The sequence below is a fragment of the Ovis canadensis genome, chromosome 1, assembly GCF_042477335.2.
Source record: "Ovis canadensis isolate MfBH-ARS-UI-01 breed Bighorn chromosome 1, ARS-UI_OviCan_v2, whole genome shotgun sequence".
In the NCBI taxonomy this organism is placed as follows: Eukaryota; Metazoa; Chordata; class Mammalia; order Artiodactyla; family Bovidae; genus Ovis; species Ovis canadensis.
In genome coordinates, this window is record NC_091245.1 from 40959024 (window position 1) to 40984370 (window position 25347).

Consider the following 25347-nt stretch of genomic DNA (forward strand, 5'->3'; position numbering starts at 1 on the left):
TTTTGGTGTTGACCGCCTGGTGATGTCCATGTGTAGAGTCTTCTCGTGTTGTTGGAAGACAGTGTTTGCTATGACCAGTGCATTTTCTTGGCAAAATTCTATTAGTCTTTGCCCTGCTTCATTCCGCATTCCAAGGCTAAATTTGCCTGTTACTCCAGGTGTTTCTTGACTTCCTACTTTTGCATTCCAGTCCCCTATAATGAAAAGGACATCTTTTGTGGGTGTTAGTTCTAAAAGGTCTTGTAGGTCTTCGTAAAACCGTTCAACTTCAGTTTCTTCAGCGTTACTGGTTGGGGCATAGACTTGGATAACTGTGATACTGAATGATTTGCCTTGGAAATGAACAGAGATCATTCTGTCGTTTTTGAGATTGCATCCAAGTACTGCATTTCAGGTCTTTTGTTGACCATGATGGCTACTCCTTTTCTTCTAAGGAATTCCTGCCCGCAGTAGTAGATATAATGGTCATCTGAGTTAAATTCACTCATTCCAGTCCATTTTCGTTCACTGATTCCTAGAATGTCGATGTTCACCCTTGCCATCTCTTGTTTGACCACTTCCAATTTGCCTTGATTCATGGACCTGACATTCCAGGTTCCTATGCAATATTGCTCTTTACAGTATCAGATCTTGCTTCTATCACCAGTCATATCCACAACTGAGTATTGTTTTTGCTTTGGCTCCATCCCTTCATTCTTTCTGGAGTTATTTCTCCACTGATCTCCAGTAGCATATTGGGCACCTAATGACCTGGGGAGTTCCTCTTTTGGTATCCTATCATTTTGCCTTTTCATACTGTTCATGGGGTTCTCAAGGTGAGAATACTGAAGTGGCTTGCCATTCCCTTCTCCAGTGGACCACATTCTGTCAGACATGACCCACCCGTCTTGGGTTGTCCCACAGGCATTATTTGGTTTCATTGAGTTAGACAAGGCTGTGGTCCTAGTGTGATTAGATTGACTAGTTTTCTGTGAGTATGGTTTCAGTGTGTCTGCCCTCTGATGCCCTCTGCAGCACCTACCATCTTACTTGGGTTTCTCTTACCTTGGGCGTGGGGTATCTCTTCACGGCTGCTCCAGCAAAGCACAGCCGCTGCTCCTTACCTTGGACGAGGGGTATCTCCTTACCTCCGCCCCTCCTGACCTTCAACGTGGGATAGCTCCTCTGGGCCCTCCTGTGCCTACGCAGCCACCGCTCCTCTGGTTGCTCCTCCCGGCCACCGGCCCTGGCCTCGGGCGTGGGTGGCTCCTCCCAGCTGCCGCCCCTGGCCTCGGGCTCAGGGTGGCTCCTTAGGGTCACTGCCCCTGGCCTCGGGGCGTGAGGTGGCTTCTCCCAGTGCCCCTGACCACAGACAAGGGATGTTTCCTCCCAGCCGCCACTGTAAACATTCTTTTTTTTTTTTTTTCCTGTTCACTGTTCTTTGGAAACAAGTCACTAATTCGGTTCTCACACTTAAGGAATGGGTCCTTTTTTTCAAAAATTATATAGTTGATTTGCAATGTTATATTAGTTTCAAGTGTACAACATAGTGATTCAGTATTTTTTTAGATTATAGTGCATTTAAAGTAATGAAATATTAGCTATATTCTAGCTATATTCCCTGTGTCATATATTACATCCTTATATCTTGCTTATTTAATACATGCTGCTTTGTACCTCTTCATCCCCTACCCCTGTCTCTTGCACCCATATCTCTCCCCCTTGGTAACCACTAGTATGTTCTCTATATCAGTAAATCTGTTTCTGTTTTGTTATATTCATTTCTTTTCCTATTTTATTTTTTGAATTCCACATGTAAGTGATAATACAGTATTTATCTTTCTCTGTCCAATTTTCACTAAGGATAATACCTTCCAGGTCCAAGTATGTTGTACAAATGGCAAAATTTCGTTGTTTTTACCATTATTTTAAACTAATTATTAATCATTTTAAGCTAATATTCCATTGTGTGTGCATATACAGTATCTTTTTTACCCATTCATCTTTCCATGGACACTTGGGTTGCTTCTGTATCTTGTCTCTTGGTCTGATATGCTTTTGACATGTCTCTCTCATCCACGGAGCGGTTCCTCTGTTTTTGACATGGTAAGGTGTCGTAGCTTGTTACTTTCTGTGCTTAGCCCAGGGTCTCAAACCCAGAGGCTGTGGGCTGGTACTGCTCTGTGGCCTGTTAGAAACTTGGCCGCATGGCAGGAGGTGAGTGGTGCACAAGCAAGGCGAGCTTTATCTGTGTTCACAGCCGCTTCAGATCGCTCCCCTAACCACCAGAGCTCCGCCTCCTGTTAGATCAGTGGCGGCATTGGATGCTTATAGGAGCGCAATAAATTTAATGTGTGTAATCATCCCCAAACCATCCCCACCCCCTGCCTGCTCTGTGGAAAAATTGTCTTCCACAAAACCGGTCCCTGGTGCCAAAAAGATTTGGGACCACTGCTTTCGCCCTTGAATCATCCATTTCTTTAAGGTTGTGTCCCCCCAAACTCATGTGTTGAAGCCCTAAGTGCCAGTATGGCTGGGGTCTTTGTGGAAGTAATTGAATTTAAAGGAAGTCATAAAGATGGGGCCTTGACCTGATAGGATAATTGTCATTGAAGAAAAGACACCAGAGAGCTCTCTTTCTGCTGTGTGCCTCACCCCCAGCCCTACCCCCAACGAGTACAATCACCAAGGAAAGGCTATGGGAGGACACAGTGAGGAGGTGGCCATGTACACGCCAGAGAGAAGAGGTCAGCAGAAGCCAAACCAACTAGAACCTTGATCTTGGAGTTCTAACTTTCAGAATTGTGAGGAAGGTAAGTTTCTGTTGCCTATGATATTTTGTGGTAGCAGTCTCGATGACCATTACAGAGCCTAGTTTTTTTTTAGGGGAAATGATGTTAGGAAGCCAGGATCTGGGAGCTAGATGTACTCATTGCCTTTGAGATGTCACTGCTGTCAATTGCTCTTAGTAGGCAAAGCTCAAGAATGTACGGGCATATTTATTATGTCAGAGAAGGCAATGGCAACCCACTCCAGTACTCTTGCCTGGAAAATCCCATGGACGGAGGACCCTAGTAGGCTGCAGTCCATGGGGTCGCTAAGAGTCAGACACGACTGAGTGACTTCACTTTCACTTTTCACTTTCATGCATTAGAGAGGGAAATGGCAACCCACTCCAGTGTTCTTGCCTGGAGAATCCCAGGGATGGGGGAGCCTGGTGGGCTGCCGTCTATGGGGTCGCACAGAGTCAGACATGACTGAAGCAACTTAGCAGCAGCAGGAGCATGTATTATGTACACACATACATTTCCACCTTAATCGAGAGTAATGAGATAAGACTGATGTATCAGATTGTAGTCTAACATAATGGATTTCTCGCTAGCTCTCTCCCAATCCATATTCCTTCTTTTTCTGAAAGTGAGAAACCTGCTGTTCATTGTCCTTAACATATTTACTTATTTAAACAATTCTCCTGTGAGTAAGTAATCTCCCATCACCGCTGTGAGGAAACTGTCTCCTCTTCCATGCAGATGCCCGCCTCATCCAATTTAAGCTCCTTCTTCCTGCACTGGGCTGTTCCTCTGGCCAGAAGGCCTCCTCACCTTGCTTGAGTTCTTGACACTCTGTGCTGGGTTTCCCTTCTGGGCAGGTGTCCTTCTCACCCTGCTTGAGCTCTGAAACCTGAGGTATTAAATAAGATAGTTTTTGTAAAGTATGTTTAAGGGACAGTTGTTTAGTCGTTAAGTCATGTCTGACTCTTTTGTGACCCCATGGACTATAACCCACCAGTCTCCTCTGTCTGTGAGATTTCCCAGGCAAAATTACTGCAGTGGGTTGCCATTTCCATCTCCAGGGGATCTTCCTGACCCAGGGATTGAACATGCGTCTCCTGCATTGGCAGGCAGGTTCTTTACCACTGAGCCACCAGGGAAGCCCAAGGGTACAGTGTTATCTACTGTTAGTGATTGTTGTGCGCAGAATTAAAAATAGCCCCCCGAGATTTCTAGTCCATGAGACTGTGACTATGTGCGTAATACATACGCTCGTATATTCTTGAGCTTTGCCTACTAAGGTGTCACATGTGTGATTGTTACATACATGACAAGAGAATTTTTGCAGATCTAATTAAGGTTATTACTCAGTTGATCTGGGATTATCAAAAGGGAGATTATCCAGGTGAGCCATATCTGATTATACTAGTCCTTTAAAAGCAGAATTTTCTGCAGCAGTTACCAGAGGGAAAAGTCAGATGATTTGAAGCACAGGAAGGATTTGATGCACTGTTGCTGGGTTTGAAGATGGAGGGATCTACATACAAGGATTTTAGAGCCATCTCTAGAGGTTGAGTGTGGTCCCCAACTGACAACCAGCAAGAAAATGGGGGCTTCAGTTCAACAACTGCAAGAAACTGAATTCTGCTAACTGCCTTCATGAGTGGAAGTGCATTCTTCCTTAGAGCTTCCAGATAAGAGCTCAGCCTGCCTAAGACCTTGATTTTGGCCTTGAGAGACTCGGAGAATTCATTTGAGCCTGCCAGAACTTTTGACCTACAGAACTGAGAGATATCAAATGGGGGTTATTTTTAAACAATTTAATTTGTGATAATTAGTCATACATCGAGGTGATGTTTGAAAGAAAAACACTTGTGTCAGAGAAGAGGAAATTGTGATTTCTGTATGGCTTTTCTTTGGGAAAATAAAGAAATTTTCTTCGGTTATCTAAATCTATCTCTTGGGGATGTCTGTAAGCAAGAACTGCTCATGGAGAACCTCTTATTGCTGCTGCTGCTGCTAAGTTGCTTCAGTTGTGCCCGACTCTGTGCGACCCCATAGACGGCAGCCCACCAGTCTCCTCCATCCCTGGGATCCTCCAGGCAAGAATGCTGGAGTGGGTTGCCATTTCCCTTGCCAATGTGTGAAAGTGAAAGTGAAGTCACTCAGTTGTGTCCAACTCCTAGCAACCCCATGGACTGCAGGCTACCAGGCTCCTCTGTCCATGGGATTTTCCAGGCAAGAGTACTGGAGTGGGTTGCCATTGCCTTCTCTGCCTCTTATTGCTAGATATATTATAATCATTAATTTGAGGTATATAAATATTATCTTTTAAAGAAGTAAGTTATGTATTAGGTTAGTATAAAGAGAGTAATTTTTTTGAGCAGTTTATTTTTTCTTTTTGCTCAGAACTTTTCTTAAATGCAATATAATTGCTTTACAATGTTGTGTTAGTTTCCGTTATACGATCAAGTAACTCAGCCATATGCATACCTATATCCCCTCTTGGACTTCTTTCCAGGGCCCCTCACCCAACCCCTGCCTCAGGTGCACCTAACTGAGCTTCCTGAGCTTTATAGCAACTTCCAACTAGGTGGTGGTATATATATGTCAATCTCAATCTCCCAATTCGTCCCACCCCTACTCTTTCCCTTATGTCCATATGTCTGGTTCTCTATTCCTGGCTTGGAAATAGGTTCATCTGCACCATTTTTCTATATTCCACACACACGTGTTAATACACAGTATTTGTTTTTCTCTTTCTGACTTCACTCTATATGACAGACTCTAGGCCCATCCACGTCTTTACAAATGACCCTCTTTTGTTCCTTTTAGTGACTGAGTAATGACTCAGGCAGTAAAGAATCTGCAATACAGGAGACCTGGATTTGATCCCTGGGTTGGGAAGATCCCCTGGTGAAGGAAATGGCAACCTGCTCCAGTATTCTTGCCTGGAAAATTCCATGGACAGAGATGCCTGGTGGGCTATAGTCCATGGGGTTGCAGAGTTGGACTCCATTGTATGTATGTACCACACCTTATTTAACTGCTCATCTGTCATTGGACATTTAGGTTGATTGCTTGTCCTGGCTGTTGTGACTAGTGCGGCAGTGAGCATTGGGGTGCACGTGTCCCTTGGAATTATGATTCTCTCAAGGTATATGCCCAGTAGTGGGATTGCTGGGTCATATGGTAGTGCTATGTTTAGTTTTTCAAGGAACCTCCATACTATTCTCCACAGTAGCTATATCAAAGTACATTCCCACCAGCGTGTAAGAGGGTTCCCTTTTCTCCACATCCTCTCCAGCACTTATTGTTCGTAGATTTTTTGATAATAGCCATTCTGACTGGTGTGAATTGATAACCTCATTGTAGTTTTGATTTACATTTCCCGGGCAATGGCAACCCACTTGCCTAGAGAATCCCAGGGAGAGCCTGGTGGGCTGCTTTCTATGGGGTTGCACAGAGTCGGACATGACTGAAGCAACTTAGCAGCAGCAGCAATAATTAGTGATGTTGAGCATCTTTTCATCTATATGTCTTCTTTGGAGAGATGTCAGTTGAGGTCTTCTGCCTGTTTTTTGATTGGGTTGTTTTTCTGATATTGAGCTGCATGGGCTGTTTGTGTCTTTTGGAGACTAGTCCTTTGTTGCTTCGTTTGCAAATATTTTCTCTCATTCTGAGGGTTGGCTTTTTGTCTTGTTTATGATTTCCTTTGCTGTGCAAGAGCTTTTAAGTTTAATTAGGTCCCGTTTGTTTATTTTTGTTTTCATTTTCATTGCTTTAGGAGGTGGATCAAATATTTTCTTTTAAAGAAGTGAGCTATGTATTAAGTTAATGTAAAGAGTAATTTTTGAGCACTTTAAATGTATTGGCTTATGTTTAGATTGTAAAATAATCTCAGAAAATAATACTGTATGGGAGTTGATAAAGATGACATGTAGAAACAAATATGCATTTAAATATTCAAAGTCTGCTTTTTGCTAGACGTTGGAGACCTTTTTACGAACAAGGTCAGATGCATGGTATTTGCTATTTACTAAGCCTGCAATCAAAGGGAGATTCAGGTATATAAGCACAAGCTGGAATCAAGATTGCCAGGAGAAATATCAATCACCTCAGATATGCAGATGACACCACCCTTATGGAAGAAAGTGAAGAGGAACTAAAAAGCCTCTTGATGAAAGTAAAAGAGGAGAGTGAAAAGTTGGCTTAAAGCTCAACATTCAGAAAACGAAGATCATGGCATCCGGTCCCATCACTTCATGGGAAATAGATGGGGGAACAGTGGAAATAGTGTCAGACTTTATTTTGGGGGGCTCCAAAATCACTGCAGATGGTGACTGCAGCCATGAAATTAAAAGACGGTTACTCCTTGGAAGAAAAGTTATAACCAACCTAGATAGCATATTCAAAAGCAGAGACATTACTTTGCCAACTAAGGTCCATCTAGTCAAGGCTATGGTTTTTCCAGTAGTCATGTATGGATGTGAGAGTTGGACTGTGAAGAAGGCTGAGTGCCGAAGAATTGATACTTTTGAAGTGTGGTGTTGGAAAGACTCTTGAGAGTCCCTTGGACTGTAAGGAGATCCAGCCAGTCCATTCTGAAGGAGATCAGCCCTGGGATTTCTTTGGAAGGAATGATGCTAAAGCTGAAGCTCCAGTACTTTGGCCACCTCATGCGAAGAGTTGACTCATTGGAAAAGACTCTGATGCTGGGAGGGATTGGGGGCAGGAGAAGAAGGGGACGACCGAGGATGAGATGGCTGAATGGCATCACGGACTTGATGGACGCGAGTCTGAGTGAACTCCGGGAGTTGGTGATGGACAGGGAGGCCTGGCATGCTGTGATTCATGGAGTCTCAAAGAGTCAGACACGACTGAGCAACCGAACTGAACTGAACTGAACTGAAAATACAGATGATGGGTGCTACGAGTGTTGTGATGGGAAAAGTAAAAAATGCTGTGAGAGCACAGAAGAAGGATATCTACTCCACACTTGACAGATTCAGAAAGGCTTCTTAGAGAAATTCATTAAAGTTGAAACCCAGGGAGAGAGAAATAAACTAGGGGAAGGGAGCCAAAGAGAGGCGTGAGGAATATTCATAGCAATACACAGAGTTTGAGAAGGGTAGTGATTCAATATAAGGCTAGCACATGAAGCAGGACCAGATGATTGTAAGTGATTTAAGAGAATTTGAATTTTATTTTAAAGAAAACAAGAGTTCATTGAAATATTTAAACAAGAGAGTGATGCATTCAGACAGACGTCTGTCTGTCAAAAAGTAAAATTGTTGCTTTTATCTCCCAGACTTTGTTCTTAACCCTGATCTCTGCTCTAAGGTTAGGAGGTTAGTGATGTAGTAAACGTTAGAAACGTGATGGAAATGAATAGTTCGTAGATTTTATTTTTGGATCACTAATACTTAAGATTTAGTATAGTAGTTCAGTGTGTTTGCTCTAAAGTCTGTCAAATTGTGTTTGAATCCCAGATTCATTACCTGTTGTCTGTACAAGTTCCTTCTCTAGGCCTTGGTAACCTTGGCTATAAACTCCATAATAATATCCAGCTTAAAAATCCATACCATGGGGTTGTTATGGTTAAGCAAGATTATTTCAATAAAAAGCCTGGGATAGAATAAATATTTAGTAAATTATTATTATTATTACACCACTAATAAAAAAGTTGAAAGTTTACTAATCTTTTTTAGGCCATGTCAAAATGTTTCTCTGGCAAAAACTTGGTATTCAAATGAACTTTTGAGCAAAACAGCTGCATTGAAAGCTGTTAAAAATTTACCTGAGTTAAAATTGACACCACATTTACTCAGCCAAGGTGGCTTTCCTAGTGGCTCAGACAGTAAAGCGTCTGCCTACAGTGCTGGAGACCTGGGTTCAATCCCAGGGTCAGGAAGATCTCCTGGAGAAGGAAATGGCAATCCACTCCAGTATTCTTGCCTGGAAAATCCCATGGACGGAAGAGCCTGGTAGGCTACAGTTCATGGGGTCGCAAAGAGTCAGACACAACTGAGCAACTTCACTTTCTTTCACACTTTACTCACCCAATATCATGAAATGTGTACAGCCTTGTGTTGGGCCCAAAAAAAGTATTATCAGGTGTGTAACATTCAAAGGTAGTTCTAAGCAAGCAATGGCATACATAGGTGTGGCTCCTCAGAGAGACATCTGAGGTGGAAATAAAAATTTCGAGACCACTGGCATGAAGATAGGATTTAAGTCATCGCAATGGATGTAGAAAAAACTACTGATAACATTTAATACCCATCAGTACTCTTGCCTGGAGAATCCCATGGATAGAGGAGCCTGGTGGGCTGTAGTCCGTGGGGTCGCTAAGAGTCGGACACGACTGAGCGACTTCACTTTCACTTTTCACTTTCACGCATTGGAGAAGGAAATGGCAGCCCACTCCAGTGTTCTTGCCTGGAGAATTCAAGGGACGGGGGAGCCTGGTGGGCTGCCGTCTATAGGGTCGCACAGAGTCGGACACGACTGAAGCGACTTAGCAGCAGCAGCATAATAAAAACTGATAGCAGATAGGAATAGAAAGTTCCCAAACTTAAAGATTATCCCAAGAAAGCAAAAACAATCATATTCAATGGTAAAATATTTAAAATTTTCCCTATGAGGTTAAGGGCAATACCAGAATCACTTTATGGCTAGAGTAATGTAGCTAACCCTAACTGACTAAAAACTAAGTTAATAAAGCATTTTACAACTTTTGGAAAAACAATAGATTATATATAATATTTATATTAATTTGTATTTATATACATACATGAGCAAATATGCCAGCAAAATGCAGTATGCCAGCAAATTTGGAAAACTCAGCAGTGGCCATAGGACTAGAAAAGGTCAGTTTTCATTCCAATCCCAAAGAAAGGCAATGCCAAAGAATGTTAAAACTGCTGCACAATTGCACTCATCTCACATGCTAGCAAAGTAATGCTCAAAATTCTCCAAGCCAGGTTTCAGCAGTACATGAACTGTGAACTTCCAGATGTTCAAGCTGGATTTAGAAAAGGCAGAGGAACCAGAGATCAAATTGCCAACATCTGTTGGATCATCGAAAAACCAAGAGAATTCCAGAAAAACATCTATTTCTGCTTTATTGACTATGCCAAAGCTTTTGACTGTGTGAATCACAACAAACTGGAAAACTCTTCAAGAGATTGGAATACCAGACCACCTTACCTTCCTCCTGAGAAACCTGTATGCAGGTCAAGAAGCAACACTTAGAACTGGACATGGAACAACAGACTGGTTCCAAATTGGGAAAGGAATAAGTCAAAGCTGAATATTGTCACCTTGCTTATTTAACTTATATGCAGAGTACATCGTATGAAATGCTTGGCTGGATGAAGCACAAGCTGGAATTAAGATTGCCGGGAGAAATATCAGTAACCTCAGATATGCAGATGACACCACCCTTGTGGCAGAAAGTGAAGAAGAACTAAAGAGCCTCTTGATGAACGTGAAAGAAGAGGGTGAAAATGTTGGCTTAAAATTCAGCATTCAAAAAACTATGATCATGGCATCTGATCCCATCACTTCATGGCAAATAGATGGGGAAATAATAGAAACAGTGGGAGACTTTATTTTCTTGGGCTCCAAAATCACTGCAGATAGTGATTGCAGCCATGAGATTAAAAGACACTTGCTCCTTGGAAGAAAAGCTATGACCAACCTAGACAACATATTTAAAAGCAGAGACATTACTTTGTGGATGAAGTCTGTCTAGTCAAAGCTGTGTTTTTCCAGTAGTCATGTGTGGATGTGAAAGTTGAAGAAAGCTGAGTACCTAAGAATTGATGCTTTTGAACTGTGGTGTTGGAGAAGACTCTTGAGAGTCCCTTGGACTGCAAAGAGATCAAACCAGTCAATCCTAAAGGAAATCAGTCCTGAATATTTATTGGAAGGACTGATGCTGAAGCTGAAACTCTAATACTTTGGCCACCTGATGTGAAGAACTGACTCATTGAAAAAGACCCTGATGCTGGGAAAGATTGAAGGCAGGAGGAGAAGGGGATGGCAGAATAAAATGGTTGGATGGCATCACTGACTTAATGGACATGAGTTTGAGCAAGCTCTGGAAGCTGGTGATGGACAGGGAAGCCTGGCGTGCTACAATCCATGGTGTCACAAAGAGTTGGACACGACTGAGCAACAGTGTCAGACTTTATTTTTTGGGGCTCCAAAATCACAGCAGATGGTGATTTCAGCCATGAAATTAAAAGACGCTTACTCCTTGGAAGGAAAGTTATGACCAACCTATAGACCATATTCAAAAGCAGAGACGTTGCTTTGCCAACAAAGGTCCGTCTAGTCAAGGCTATGGTTTTTCCAGTGGTCATGTATGGTTGTGAGAGTTGGATTGTGAAGAAAGCTGAGCGCCAATCCAACCAGTCCATCCTAAAGGAGATCCAACCAGTCCAACCAGTCCATCCTAAAAGAGATCAGTCCTGGGTGTTCTTTGGAAGGAATAATGCTAAAGCTGAAACTCCAGTACTTTGGCCACCTCACACGAAGAGCTGACTCATTGGAAAAGACTCTGATGCTGGGAGGGATTGGGGGCAGGAGGAGAAGGGGACGACAGAGGATGAGATGGCTGGATGGCATCAGTGACTGGATGGACATGAGTTTGAGTAAACTCTGGGAGTTGGTGATGGACAGGGAGGCCTGGTGTGCTGCAATTCATGGGGTTGCAAAGAGTCGGACACAACTGAGTGACTGAACTGAACTGAGGAACAGAACTGATCTGACATACATAGAGAAGTCGATTGCTTGATTGAGGGGGCTACCTAATCTAAAATCTGGTGAGGCATACCAACAGGTTAGAAACTCAGGCAGGTGTAAATGCTACAGTCTTGTTTATTTGGCTGCGTCGGTTCTTCCTTGCGGCATATGGGCTTCTGTCTAATTGTGGCCCAGGATCTAGGGTGTGTGGGCTCAGTAGTTGCAGCACATGAGCTTAATTGCACCGTGGCCTGTGCAGTCTTAGTTCCCTGACCAAAGATAGAATCTATAGCCCCTGTGTTGGAAGATAGATTCTTAACCTCTAGTCCACCCTGGGACCCCTGATGCTACAATCTTAAGGCAGGATCTCTTCTTCAGAATACCCGTTTTTCTCTTCAGGTCTTCAGTTGATTAGATGGGGCCCACCCATATTATTAAAGGTGATCTCCTTCACTTTAGAGTAAGCTGATTGTAGATATTAACCATATCTATAAAATACCTTTACAGCAACACCTAGATTATCAAGTTTAATAACTAGATTCTGTAGCCAAGTTCACATATAAAACTAACCATCACAATACCCTGCCTTATTAATCAAGGGAATGCAAATCAAGAGCACAAGGAAGTATGACTTTATATCCACTAAATTGACAAAATTTAAGTATCTGGTAAGACCAAGCATTGTAAGGATGCTCATATATTGAGGGAAATGGAAACTATAATAGTCATTCTGATAGAGAAGTTGGCACTTTCTTATAAAGGTGTATGTAGCCTAGGACGTTCATGCCTTCACAAGTTTTTGCCCATGAACATCAGGAGATGTGTAAAATTTACAAGAAGGTGATAGTAGTTTAAAAAATATATATGTAAAAGTGGCAAAAGAACAACAGCCTGGAAATAAATCAAGTATTCATTGATAGAAAAGTGGATCAGTACATCATACTGAAGTCACAGAATGGAATAAATATTCCATAGTATGAATAGTCACAGAATATTCAGTAGTGAATAAATGCACAGTAGCCATGTGGATCATGAGTGAATTTTAAAAACATAATATTGAGTATAAAACACAAGGCACAGAAGATTAAAATAGCATAATACCATTTTTATTAAAGCTCAGAAACCAACAGAATATATTGTTAGGGAATACAAACCTATGAGAGGACTCTAGTTATGGGGGATGGGTCAGTGAAGGAAGACATAGCGGGATAGAACAGTGTTGGCAGTGTTCTACTCTTTTAAGTTTGGTGTTGAACTCCTGGGTCCTTATTTCATTATAATGCCTCATATTATATGTTACAGATAATCCTTTTGTATTATCAAATCATTTTACATTTTACAAGAACATAAATAAAAATATTGGGTTGACCAAAAAGTTCATTTGGGTCCCATCTTACAGGAAAACACAGATAAACTTTTTGGCCAACCCAATATTTTTTTCATTCAAATATAGTGAAATTTTAGAGTGTTTTAATATATGAAAGTTGTTTTTATAATCTATATATCTACATATATATATATAGAGAGAGAGAGAGATAGATAGATAGATAGATATAGATATAGCTGATTTAAAGTCTGTGAAGGGCTTAGAAGACAGTGTGATTCAGATTTGAAACTAAGGCTGGCTTTCAATCAAGAAGTCCAGATGAGCTGAAACAATGGTCGTTTAACTTTTGGGGATTTCTTGATTGACTGCTTTGAGCTGAAAGTTATTGAAACTCTTCCCAGAAAACATTTCATATGTGGAAAACTTTTCAGTTCCAGGGAGTGATGGTGAATCTGGTCTGGAAATAGATTACTAAAGCTATTTAACAGTTACCAGTTTTGATGAGCTCATCTTACTGTAAGAAATGTATAGCAGATATTGCTAGTCAGAGGACAAAGAGTCTTCATCAAAGGTGCAACTTCATTCCTTAAAGTTAGTTTGTAAATTCATAGAAGTATCATAAAGCTAGATTAAAATAGGGAGACATGATCTTAGTACTTTCAGTTCCGTGTGATGTGTATCATAGGCGGATTTTGGCAAATGGTTGTCAGGACTCTCTTTTAGGTTTTAAGTTTTTAATTTGGCCAACTTGCCAAGGCTCAAATTGAGGAGTGACCTACTTTTTCCTGGGTCAGAGCAACCAGGGCATGGGGAAAAATAATTCTTTTTTTCTTTGCAGGAAGTTTTGTAAACGTTCTGAGTTGGTGAAGTCTGTATTCCACATCTGATACATGGGAAAGCTGTGCTTAGAAATATGGGTATTTTAAAAATAAAATTTTCAACTTGTAAAAATGCATCCTTGAAAACTGAAGATCTCTCTCAGGTGGTTCTCTCAGCTAAATGAGTAATATAACATGTCATTGTTTATGGATACTTGATAAAGTGAAGAGCGGTATCGTGTTTTCTTTGTCTGGCATTTGACAGCTGTTAACTAGTGAAATGAGAGATTAAGAGTTTGTGCGACTGAAAGCATACACTTGATGCCTTCAAACAAAACTGTGTCACCTTCTATATAAAGTATTCAATTAGCCTGTTGGCAAGATGTGTAGGGTATGCTATTGAGAGAGTTACATTTTCTTAGTTTCATATGCTGTTTTCCAAGTCCAATAAGATGTTGATGCTTACAAGATAGAAAATTATCATAGTTATATCTATGCTATATATTGATTGTATTACTGTATAATTCATCAAACAGTATTTACACAATTGGTAAGTATATATATTTTAAAATGTTGACTAATAAAGAATACTAAGTTATCAACTTTACCTTTCTTATCTCTCTTATATAAAAGATGATTGTCTTTTTTTCACCCAGCTTGTTTTATACTTTGCCTGTTATGTCAGTTTCCCCACCCCCTTGCATTGGGTTGAAAGAGAAAGTGTTTCTCAGTTTGAAACTACCCTCTTGTTTATTTTTCATTTCCATTTGATCCCTTATTAAGGCACTAGAGGTATTGGTCTTTTAACTATCTGTGGCAGTGTACTATTTTTAGTTAATCCTAGAAGGAATAAGTCAGTATAGCACAGAGGTTAAGAGTGTAGTTCCCTGGAACCTAACCAGTTGGTAAATCTACACTCAGAAAATTACTAAGTGTAAGACTTTGGCAAGTTGCTTGAATTTTCTCTACTCTGTGGTTTCCTGTGTTTTTAATAAAAGAGTGACTTCAGTGCTCTGGTACCTAGTAAAAACTGAGTGAATGTTAACTATAAAAATAGCAGTAATAAGAATTATTATTCTTGAATTAATTATTGATAGGTTGCAGACTTAACATCCTAGCGCTTATGTCTGTTTAGTGTATTTGTTTGTAATACAGAACAGGTTGGCTGCACCACTCTCTATCTGGGTCCAAACATCCAGTAATGTGATAGTTCAATTCCTTTAAAAAATAATGATATCTATTGTATACTATGAGTAAAATTTTCAAGGCCTAATGTCAAACGAATGACAAATTATATTCACTTTGTGTGAGTGACTAGTATATTCAAAGCAATATGGGTAACATACAGATAAAATATAGCTCTTGTACTCAAGTAGTATCAGTTTAATAGAAGAGATTAGAGAAATAGAGACAAAATATAGTGTATTTTCCCAGGTGGATGGAAGTTATGATATCAGAATTTAAGAATTCAGAATGGACGAGTAATACAAGCTGAACAAACCAGAAAACCAGTTTAAACATCTTGGGGAACTGAGGGGAAAGAAATTGGGGTGCATACTGTAACTTGAGGGTTATTGCTTCATACCCAGGAATCTCTAAGTTAGGTTTTAATTTATGTTTATTTCTTCTTCATATTGGTATTACCATCTATGGATGTGTGTGTGCTTAGTCGTGTCTGACTCTTTGTGACCCCATGGACTGTAGCCCACTAGGGGGATTCTCCAGGCAAGAATACTGAAGTGGTTTGTCATGCCCTCCACCAGGGGATCTTCCCAACCCAGTGATCGAACCCAGGTCTCCCACATTGCAGGTGGATACCTTACCATCTGAGCTACTCGGGAAGCCCAAGAATACTGGAGTGTGGAGCCTATCCCTTCTCCAGGGGACCTTCCTGACTCAAAGGTCCCCTTTGAGTCCCCTTTGATTCGAATCAGGGTCTCCTGCATTGCAAGCAAATTCCTGAGCTACCAGGGAAGCCCTCTACAAGTGTAATACTTAAAACTTAATACTTAAAAACTCAGTTTGTAGTACCCAAGTAGAAATGTTTAGCATTTCTGTAAGAGAGGCATAAAGTATGACCAATGTTAGCATAGAGGTGATGTACTGTGGGAAAGAATTAGAAAAAAAAATCTTCATGGAAGAATATTTGAACTGGGATTTCAAAGGATACATGTGATTCCAGGTGAATTTGGGATCTGTAGTAGTTGTTTGCCCCATGGAAGTTCAGGGTGTCAGCATAAATTCAGAATGAAGATTGTACATGGTATACTCTTGAGAGAGGAGGTGTTCATCTGAGCAGGAATGTGGGCATATGTTGGGAGATATTTTTGAAGAGGTAAGTTAGTGCCAGATCTGGTGGGCCTTGAATGCCTTTAATTTAAATGAGTGATAGAGAACCACAGAAGACTTTTTTACATGGGGAGTGGTGATGTTTGTGGTGGTAGGCTAATACATATGGATTATCCATCAGTTGCACTCATGTGTTCATTGAGTTCATGCTTTGTCTCTTTCAGGAAGTTCATGATTTATTACAAGACTATGAATTAAAATACTGTTATGTGGACAGAAATAAGCGAACGGGTAAGATTTATGTTCTAAGCACCTGAGTTTATTTTAATTCTGCATGTTGTCATTATAGAGCAACAAAGCTAAGTGTCTTTTTATTCTTAAACTAATCTCTGAATTTCTTAAACATTAAATCATATACACATTACATAATTTATTTTCTGAAGGTAATATAATTATTCTAAATTTTAGGCACATTAATTAATGCAGCTTTAGGGAGTTCATTCTACCACAAGGACACTGGTGCTGGCAAGAACCACTTTAGAATCTTCCATCTAGGTTATTAGTGTCTGACCTGGCCTTGCCCACCAACCTTTCTGGACCACTGCTGGGATGTATCAGGCCAAGCAACTAACAGGGTAGGAATCCAACCCCCCTAATCAATAGGCAGGTTGCCTTAAGCCCCCTTGAGCCCACAGCCACCCTGACACCAGGCCCTGTCCACCAGAGCAGCCTGGACCCAGTTCTACATACCACTAGCCCTGGGACCCCTGGGGCCCTGCACCCAGCCACCAGTGGGCAGGACCCCCTTGGGCTCTGGCCCTCGCCACTGGTGGGCTTCCTGTAGCCTCTCAACCAGCCTTACTCACCAGTGGGCAGACACCAGCCCCAAGCCCACCACAGCCCCATAGCCTGCCATGGCAGGACCTAGCCCATCACCAGCAGTCTAGCATCAGCTCTGAGACATCTTGGACCCCTCAACCAGGTTCCCCAGAATCCAGCCCCACCTACCAGGAAGTCAACACAAGCTTTAGGACACCTAGGACTCCAGAGCCAATTGTATTGGGAACCAGCCCCATACGCCAATGGACTAAAACCAGCTCAAGGATACTCAGGGCCCCCTTCAATTGAAGATCCTGGGACATGACTCCATCCACCAGTGAGCCATCACTAGCTCTGGGACCCCCTCGGACCCTGTAGCCAGAGACCCCAGGACACAACTCTGTCTACCAGTTGGCCAGCATAAACCCCAGAACCCAGCTTTACCTACTGGTGGGCCAGCACCAGTCCTGGGAGTCTCTGGATCCCAATCTTGCCCACAAGCAGGCAGGCCTGCATCAGCCTCAGGGCCACCATATCACTGCAGCCTGCTCTGTCATAATTTAACCAACACGCAGCAGGATGGTATCAGCCCAAGGACCCCTCATACCCTGGCTCTGCCCACCACCAGGCCAATATCAGTTCTGGGACACCTTGTACCCCTCAGCATCCAGGATCCAGCACCATCCACCAGTGGGTTGACACCAGATTTGGAACTCCCAGGGCACTGCAGCTGAAAAACCTGGTAGGGGGAGGGGGCGGTGCCTAGCTTTGTCTGCCAATTAGCTGGCACCAGCCCTGGGACACCCTGGGTCCCAGCTCCACCCATCAGCAGGCCAACACCAGCTCTTGGGCTACTTAGCCAGTTGCCCCAGAATCCAGGCAGTGGAACAGCACCAGCTTTGGGACACCCCAGAACTTACAGCCAACCATGTCAGGAAGCAGCCCCTCCACCAGCAGTCCAAAACTAAATCAGAAACCCTGGTCCTGCAACCACCCCTTTCCCAGAACTCATCTTTGCCCATGAGAGAGCCAGCACTGGCTCCTCAGCTTGTGACATGGTCCCACCAACCAACATCAGCAGCTTCTTCACAGTGCGAGGCCTGGCAACCTGCTGGACCAGGTAGCCACACCTACCAGACTTCCTGCAGCGGTCAGCCTGCCACAACAGAAGGACGCATGCAGCTCACATAGGGGGGACCCCTAGGGCGTATAGCTCTGGCGGCCAGACAGGAGTGCACTGTTGTTACACATAGGACATCTCCTACAAAAGGCCACTCCTTCCAAGTCAGGGTGTAACCAACCTACCAGATATGTAGAGAAAGAAACAGTGAATCAGACAAAACAAGGTGCCAAAAGAGCATGTTCCAAAAGAACAAGCAAGAATAAATCTCCAGAAGAGCTATGTGAAGTGGAGATAGGCAGTCTACTTGAGAAATCGTCAAGGTAGTGATTATAAAGATGATCAGAGAACTTGGGAGAAGATAGGTTATACAGAGTAAGAAGTTAGATGTTTTTAACAAAGGATCAGAAAATTTAAAAAAGAACCAAACAGAGATAAAGAATGCAGTAACTGAAATAAAGAATAGCAGGATGGTGGATTCCTTCTACTACACCAGAAGGGATCAAAAGTAGATTAAATGATAAGAGGAATGAATCAGTGAGCTGGAAGACAAGAATAGAAATTACTGATGCTTAAGCAGAGACATTACTTTGCCAACAAAGGTCCATCTAGTCAAGGCTATGGTTTTTCCAGTGGTCATGTATGGATGTGAGAGTTGGACTGTGAAGAAAGCTGAGCACCGAAGAATTGACGCTTTTGACCTGTGGTGTTGGAGAAGACTCTTGAGAGTCCCTTGGATTGCAGGGAGATCCAACCAGTCCATTCTGAGGGAGATCAGCCCTGGGATTTCTTTGGAGGGAATGATGCTGAAGCTGAAACTCCAGTACTTTGGCCACCTGATGCAAAGAGTTGACTCGTTGGAAAAGACTCTGATGCTGGGAGGGATTGTGGGCAGGGGAGAAGGAGATGACAGAGGATGAGATGGCTGGATGGCATCACCGACTCGATGGACGTGAGTCTGAGTGAACTTCAGGAGTTGGTGATGGACAGGGAGGCCTGGCGTGCTGCGATTCATGGGGTCACAAAGAGTTGGACACAACTGAGCAACTGAACTGAACAGAAAAAAGAATAAAAAGAAATGAGATGGTTTAAAAGACCTCAGAGACAACATCAGGCACACTAACATTATAGAGATCCCAGAAGGAGAAGAGAGAGAGGCAGAGAACATATTTGAAGACAAGTAAGTGAAAAGCTTCCCTAACCTGAGAAAGAAAACAAACATTCAGATATAGGAAGCACAGAGAGTCTCAAACAGGATCCGCCCAAAGAGGACCACAGCAAGACACTGTGTAATTAAAATGGCAAAAAATAAAGACAGTATAAAAAGCAGCAAGGGAAAAATAGTAAGTTATATACAAGGAAACTCCTATAAGGCAATCAGCTGACTTTTCTGCAGAAACTATGCAGGCAAGAAGGGAGTGGCACAATATATTTAAAGTGATGAAAGGGAAGAACCTACAACCAAGAATACTATACCAAGAAAGGCTTTCATTCAGATTTGATGGAGAGATTGAAAGTTTTACGGGCTTCCCTTGTGGCTCAGCTGGTAAAGAATCTACCTACAATGCGGGAAACCTGGTTCGATCCCTGGGCTTGGAAAGGCTATCCACTCCAGGATTCTGGCCTGGAGAATTCCATGGACTATGCAGTATACTGTATAGTCCATGAGGCCACAGAGAGTTGCACATGACTGAGAAACTTTCGCTTTGAAAGTTTTACACACAAGTAGAATCCAAAGCACCAGTTTGGATGGGTTCACAGATATTTTCTATTAAATGTTTGGAGAAGAGTTAACATGTATCCTTCTCAAACTACTCAAAAAAAATGACAGAGGAATGAATGCTTCAGAACTCATTCTACAAGGCCAGCATCACCCTGATAACAAAAACAAAGATACCACAAAAATTGAAAAGTACAAGACAGTATGACTGATGAACGTGAATGTAAAAATCCTCAACAAAATATCAGCAAACTGAAATCAGCAATGCATTGAAAAGATCATATAACATGAGCAAGCAGGGCTTATTTTGGGGATGCAAGCATAGTTCAAAATCTGCAAATTATTATGGTAAATCATATTAATAAATTGAAGAATAAAAATCATGACCATCTAAATATGCAGAAAAAGCTTTTAACAAAATTCAGCATCCATTTACGGTTAAAACTCTCAACAAAGTGGGTATAGAGGGAACAAGCCTCAAAATAATAAAGGCCCTCTGATAAGCCATGGCTAACATCATATTTAGTGGTGAAAAGCTGAAAGCATTTCTTCTAAGATCAAGACCAAGGCAAGGATGCCCACTATTGCCACTTTTATCCAACATGGTATTGGAAGTCCTAGCCACAGCAGTCAGACAATAAAAAGAAGAAAAACCCAAATTAGAAAGGGAGAAGTAAAACAGATGACACCTGTTATCCATAGAGATTTCTAAAGATGCCACCAAAAACTCATCAATGAATTTGATAGTCTCTTCAAGAAATGCTCAGAAAACTGAACAGCTCTTGTAAAAAAATGAAATTAGAACATTTTCTCATACCACATAAAGAATTAAAATGGATTAAAAATCTAAATGTAAGACTGGAAACCATAAGATCCTAGAAGACAACATAGGCAGAACATTCTTTGATATAAATCCTATAGCAGTATTTTTTTTTTTTTTGGCTATCCCTCCTAAAGCAAAGGAAGCAAAAGGAAAAATAAACAAATGGGACCTAATTAAACTTAAAAGCTTTTGCATAGAGGAGGGAACCATTGATAAAACGAAAAGACAACCTACCGAATGGAAGAAATATTTGCAAATGATATGACTGATAGGTGGTTAATATTCAAAATATATGAACAGCTCATATAACTCAATATCAAAAAAACTAAACAATCCAATTAAAATGGGCAGAAGACCTGAATAGACATTTTCCAAGGGAGACATACAGGTGGCCAAGAGACAAGTGAAAAGATGCTTAGCATTGCTAATCTTCAGAGAACTACAAATCAAAACCACAATGAAATATCACCTTGTACTTGTCAATATGACTATTATTTTTAAAAAAAAACAAAAAAACATCAGAAATATGATGAAAAGGCACTCTCATACAATGTTGGGGATTTGGATTTACACCAATGTAAATTGGTGCAACCTCTGGAAAACAGTGTGGAGGTTCCTCATAAAACTAAAAATTGAGCTACCATATAGTTAGCAACTCCACTCCTGGCTAAATAAAGTGAAAACACTAATTCAAAAAGATACATACACCCCAATGTTCATATCAGTGCTATTTACAGTAGCCAAGTATGAGGCAACCTAAGCATCCATCAACAGATGAATAGATAAAGAAGAGGTGGTACACACACACACACACACACCCAGTTCAGTTCAGTCGCGCACACACACACACACACCCCCAGTTCAGTTCAGTTGCACACACACGCACACGCGCGCACACACACACACACACACACACACACCCAGTTCAGTCCAGTCACTCACTCTTGTCTGACTTTTTGCAACCCCAGGAATCGCAGCACGCCAGGCCTCCCTGTCCATCACCAAGTCCTGGAGTTCACTCAGACTCACGTCCATCAAGTCAGTGATGCCATCCAGCCATCTCATCCTCTGTTGTCCCCTTCTCCTGCCCACAATCTCTCCCAGCATCAGAGTCTTTTCCAGTGAGGCAACTCTTCACATGAGGTGGCCAAAGTACTGGAGTTTCAGCCTCAGCATCATTCCTTCCAAAGAACACCCAGGACCAATCTCCTTTAGAATGGACTGGTTGGATCTCCTTGTAGTCCAAGGGACTCTCAAGAGTCTTCTCCAACACCACAGTTCAAACGCATCAATTCTTCGGTGCTCAGCTTTCTTCACAGTCTAACTCACATGCATACATGACCACTGGAAAAACCATAGCCTTGACTAGACTGACCTTAATCGGCAAAGTAATGTCTCTGCTTTTGAATATGCTATCTAGGGTGGTCATAACTTCCTTCCAAGGAGTAAGCGTCTTTTAATTTCATGGCTGCAATCACCATCTGCTGTGATTTTGGAGCCCCCCTCCCCCCGCCCCCGCCAAATATATATATATACACACACACAATGCAATACTATTCAGCCATAAAAAAAGAACGAAATTTTGCCTTTTGCAGCCACATGGCTAGACCTGCAGGGTCTTGTGCTTAGTGAAATAAGTCAGACAGAGAAAGATGAATACTGTATGTTATTGCTTATATGTGGAATCTAAAGATAAATGAATATGACAAAGCAGAAACAGACTCACAGATATTGAGAACTAACTAGTGGTTACCAGTGTGGAGAGGAAACAGGGAAGGGCAAGATAAGGGTAGAAGATTAAGAGGTACAAACTATTACACATAAAGTAAGCTATAAAGATACATTATACAGCACAGGGAAGTAGCCAATATTTTATAATAATTTAAATGGAATATAATCTGTGAACATTTGAATCACTGACATATACATAAAATGATATAATATTGTAAATCAACTATACCTCAATAAAATGTTAGGCAAAAAATGGAATTTTCCTAGGTTTTTAAAATATATATATAATATTGCCAGAGCTTTATGAAGCTTTATAATGAATGTCCTAATGTTATAACATTTTAATGAGTGTTTTGAATTTGCTTAGTATTGTTCATTTTTAATAATATATTATTGGACTTAGTGAATAGATTATGTAATTTGACCTTTAGTTATACAAATTGGGAAAATTGTTTAATTTTTCTGCATGTTTTATATCTGACATTAAAAGCCTAAACTAGATTGTTTTCTCTGTGTACATATGCTATGTAAATATTTAAAAACATCTCTTTGAGATGACAAAAAAGTAAAGAAATGTCTGAAGGATGATATAACCATCGTGTGTGTGTGTGTGTGTGTGTGTGTGTGTGTGTGTGTGGTGTTTAGTCGCTAAGTCGTGATACTGATGTCTGAAGGATGATATAACTATCATATGTATGTGTGTGTGGGGGGTGTTTAGTCGCTAAGTCGTGATACTGACTCCCAAATTAGCAGGGTTTTTTTTCTGGCTGCACTGGGTCTCCACTGCAGTATAGGCTTTCTCTAGTTACAGCACATGGGGTCTTCTTTAGTTACAGTGCATGGGTTGCCCCAGTGCTTAGTTGCCCCAAAGCATGTGGGATCTTAATTCCTCAAGCAGGGATTGAACCTGTGTCCCCTGCATTGGGTCTACCCCAGTGCGATGCAGGAGTCCCTGCTTTCAATGCAGGAGATGCAGGAGACTGTTTGCAACCCCATGGACTGTAGCCCACCAGGCTCCTCTGTCCATAGGATTCTCCAGGCAAGAATACTGGAGTGGGTTGCTGTGCTCTGCCCCAGGGGATCTTCCTGACCCAGGGTTTGACCCTGTGGCTCCTGCATTGCAGATGGATTCTTTACCTTTGAGCCATGGGGGAACCCTATTGTGTTAGATACTTGAAACTGATTTTATGTGTTGATTATACTTCAATTTAAAAAGACTTTGAAGTATTTTTGTCATTAAAATATTATATAGATGCTAGAGCCCTAATGTAGTACTATTAAGTGAATACCTCTGATAGTATGATAAGAAATTCTGCACTTGTTTTTTGTGACTTAGAAACATAGAAAAGAACACTACAGTTAAAAATGAAATCAAGTTTTTACCTCTCTCTGACTCCATTCCCTCCATCCCTCCTTGCCAAAGGGCAAGCACCAAAGAATTTGGTGCACACTTTCCATCTGTGCCATTCCATCGTGGTAGTTATTAGAGCTGTTCACAGATTCTTTTTGTTCCTGCCATAGGGTAAATAGTGCTTCCCTGTCTCTCTTTGAAGTTACCAGTGGACATGTGATTTGGCTTTCGATGAATGAAGTGCAGTGAAAGTGACACGTATCCCCTCCAGGTAGAAGATTTCAGAGCTAGCATGTGATTGACTGCTCACCCCACAACTTGCTAAAGTGATTGAGGAAGGTTATATGTCCTCTTTAAACACAGTCCCAGAGTGGCTATGAGCAAAGCCTCTTTCCTTCCTTTCAGCATGGGATATGCATGATGAACAAGGAGGAGAAACCCTTTTGTTTTGTTAAGTCTTTGAAATTGTGAAGTGGTTTCTTATCAAAGCATCCCAACTAATGCCGGAAATTCTACTATATGTAAAGTTAACAGTGTTGTACTTGGTGTTTTTTCAACAACATAAATGGTATTCTATATTTTTCATTTAGCAACTAAATGACCAGATGTGGCATTGTACATATAGCTTTAGTTCATTGATTTAAACTACTACATATTATTCTGTCCTGTGAATTTATCACCACTGATAAATCTGTTCATTACTGATAGGCATTTAGGAAGCTTTAACTTTTCCAGCATTTCAAAAAATACTGCAATGAGTATGCCTTTACTTTCTTCTGATAGACATTGCAGTGGTTTCTCCACAAGTGAGTTACTGGGTTTGTAAGTTATGTTCAACTTCAATGTTAAAAATATTGACAAAGGCTTTACAGCTCACTTTTAGCCAGGAATGGTGCTGTTCCTACCAGCTAGGATGATAGACATCATGATTCATGGTTGATCAGAAAGAATATTCAAAAATGTTTTGTTTCAAGTGGAGAAAATTAACTCTAGACTAACAATGCTAAAAATTTTAAAGTGAGACCTGTAAGGATCAAGCTCATTCCTGATAACTTAACCACGACCCAGAAAAAAAACCTCAAGAATATTTGTTTGAATATAAAAACATCCAGTACCCAACAAGGCAGAAATTTAGTGTCTGATCTCCAATTAAAAATGACCAGGTACGGCAAAGAAGCAGAAAAGTACAGCCCATAATGAGAAATCAATAAAAACTGACCTGGAATTAAACAGGTTATAACTGTTTCATATGTACAAGAATTTATAGTAAAAGTTGAACATATTAAATAGAGGATGGAAGATGTTAAACATACTTAATCCACACTTTTAGAAATGAAAACTACAGTTTCTGGGAGGAAAAACAGGATGGGTAGATGGGATTAGAGTAGACACTGCAGAGGATCAGATCAGTGAATGTGAATACGTGGAAACGGCCGGAATGAAACAGGAGAAAAGACTGTGAAACATGAACAGAGTTATCCATGAACTATGGGCCAACTTCAAAGCCTAATATGGGAGTAATGGAGTCTCTGTATGAGAGAGAAAGTAACACAGAAAAGACATTTAAAGAATTACTAGCTGAAAATTTTCCATATTTGTCCTGAACCCAGAGATCCTCAAAGCTTAACCAACCTTAAGCATAAAACATGAAAAACCTACAATAAGGTACATTTGTAATCAACTTACTTGTAATTAGTGATAAAGAGAAAATCTTAAAAACAGCTCTCCCCACCAGGGACATGGTATGTTTAGATGGAAAAAGATAAATATGACTGCATATTTATTGGAAACAATACAAATGAGAAGACCATGGGGCAACATCTTTTCTTTCTTTGCTGAAAGAAA

The 25347-nt window shown here is 41.1% G+C and overlaps 1 protein-coding gene across 2 annotated transcripts in view; it reads left to right on the forward strand.

The window, feature by feature from the left end:
- Positions 1-25347, forward strand: part of RAVER2 (ribonucleoprotein, PTB binding 2) — a 146196-nt gene that overhangs the window by 18464 nt on the left and 102385 nt on the right. For both annotated transcript variants that reach the window (XM_069593758.1, XM_069593767.1), the window contains exon 2: positions 16163-16229. In XM_069593758.1, the coding sequence (XP_069449859.1) occupies positions 16163-16229 (67 nt within the window). The remainder of the gene's footprint in view (positions 1-16162; positions 16230-25347) is intronic.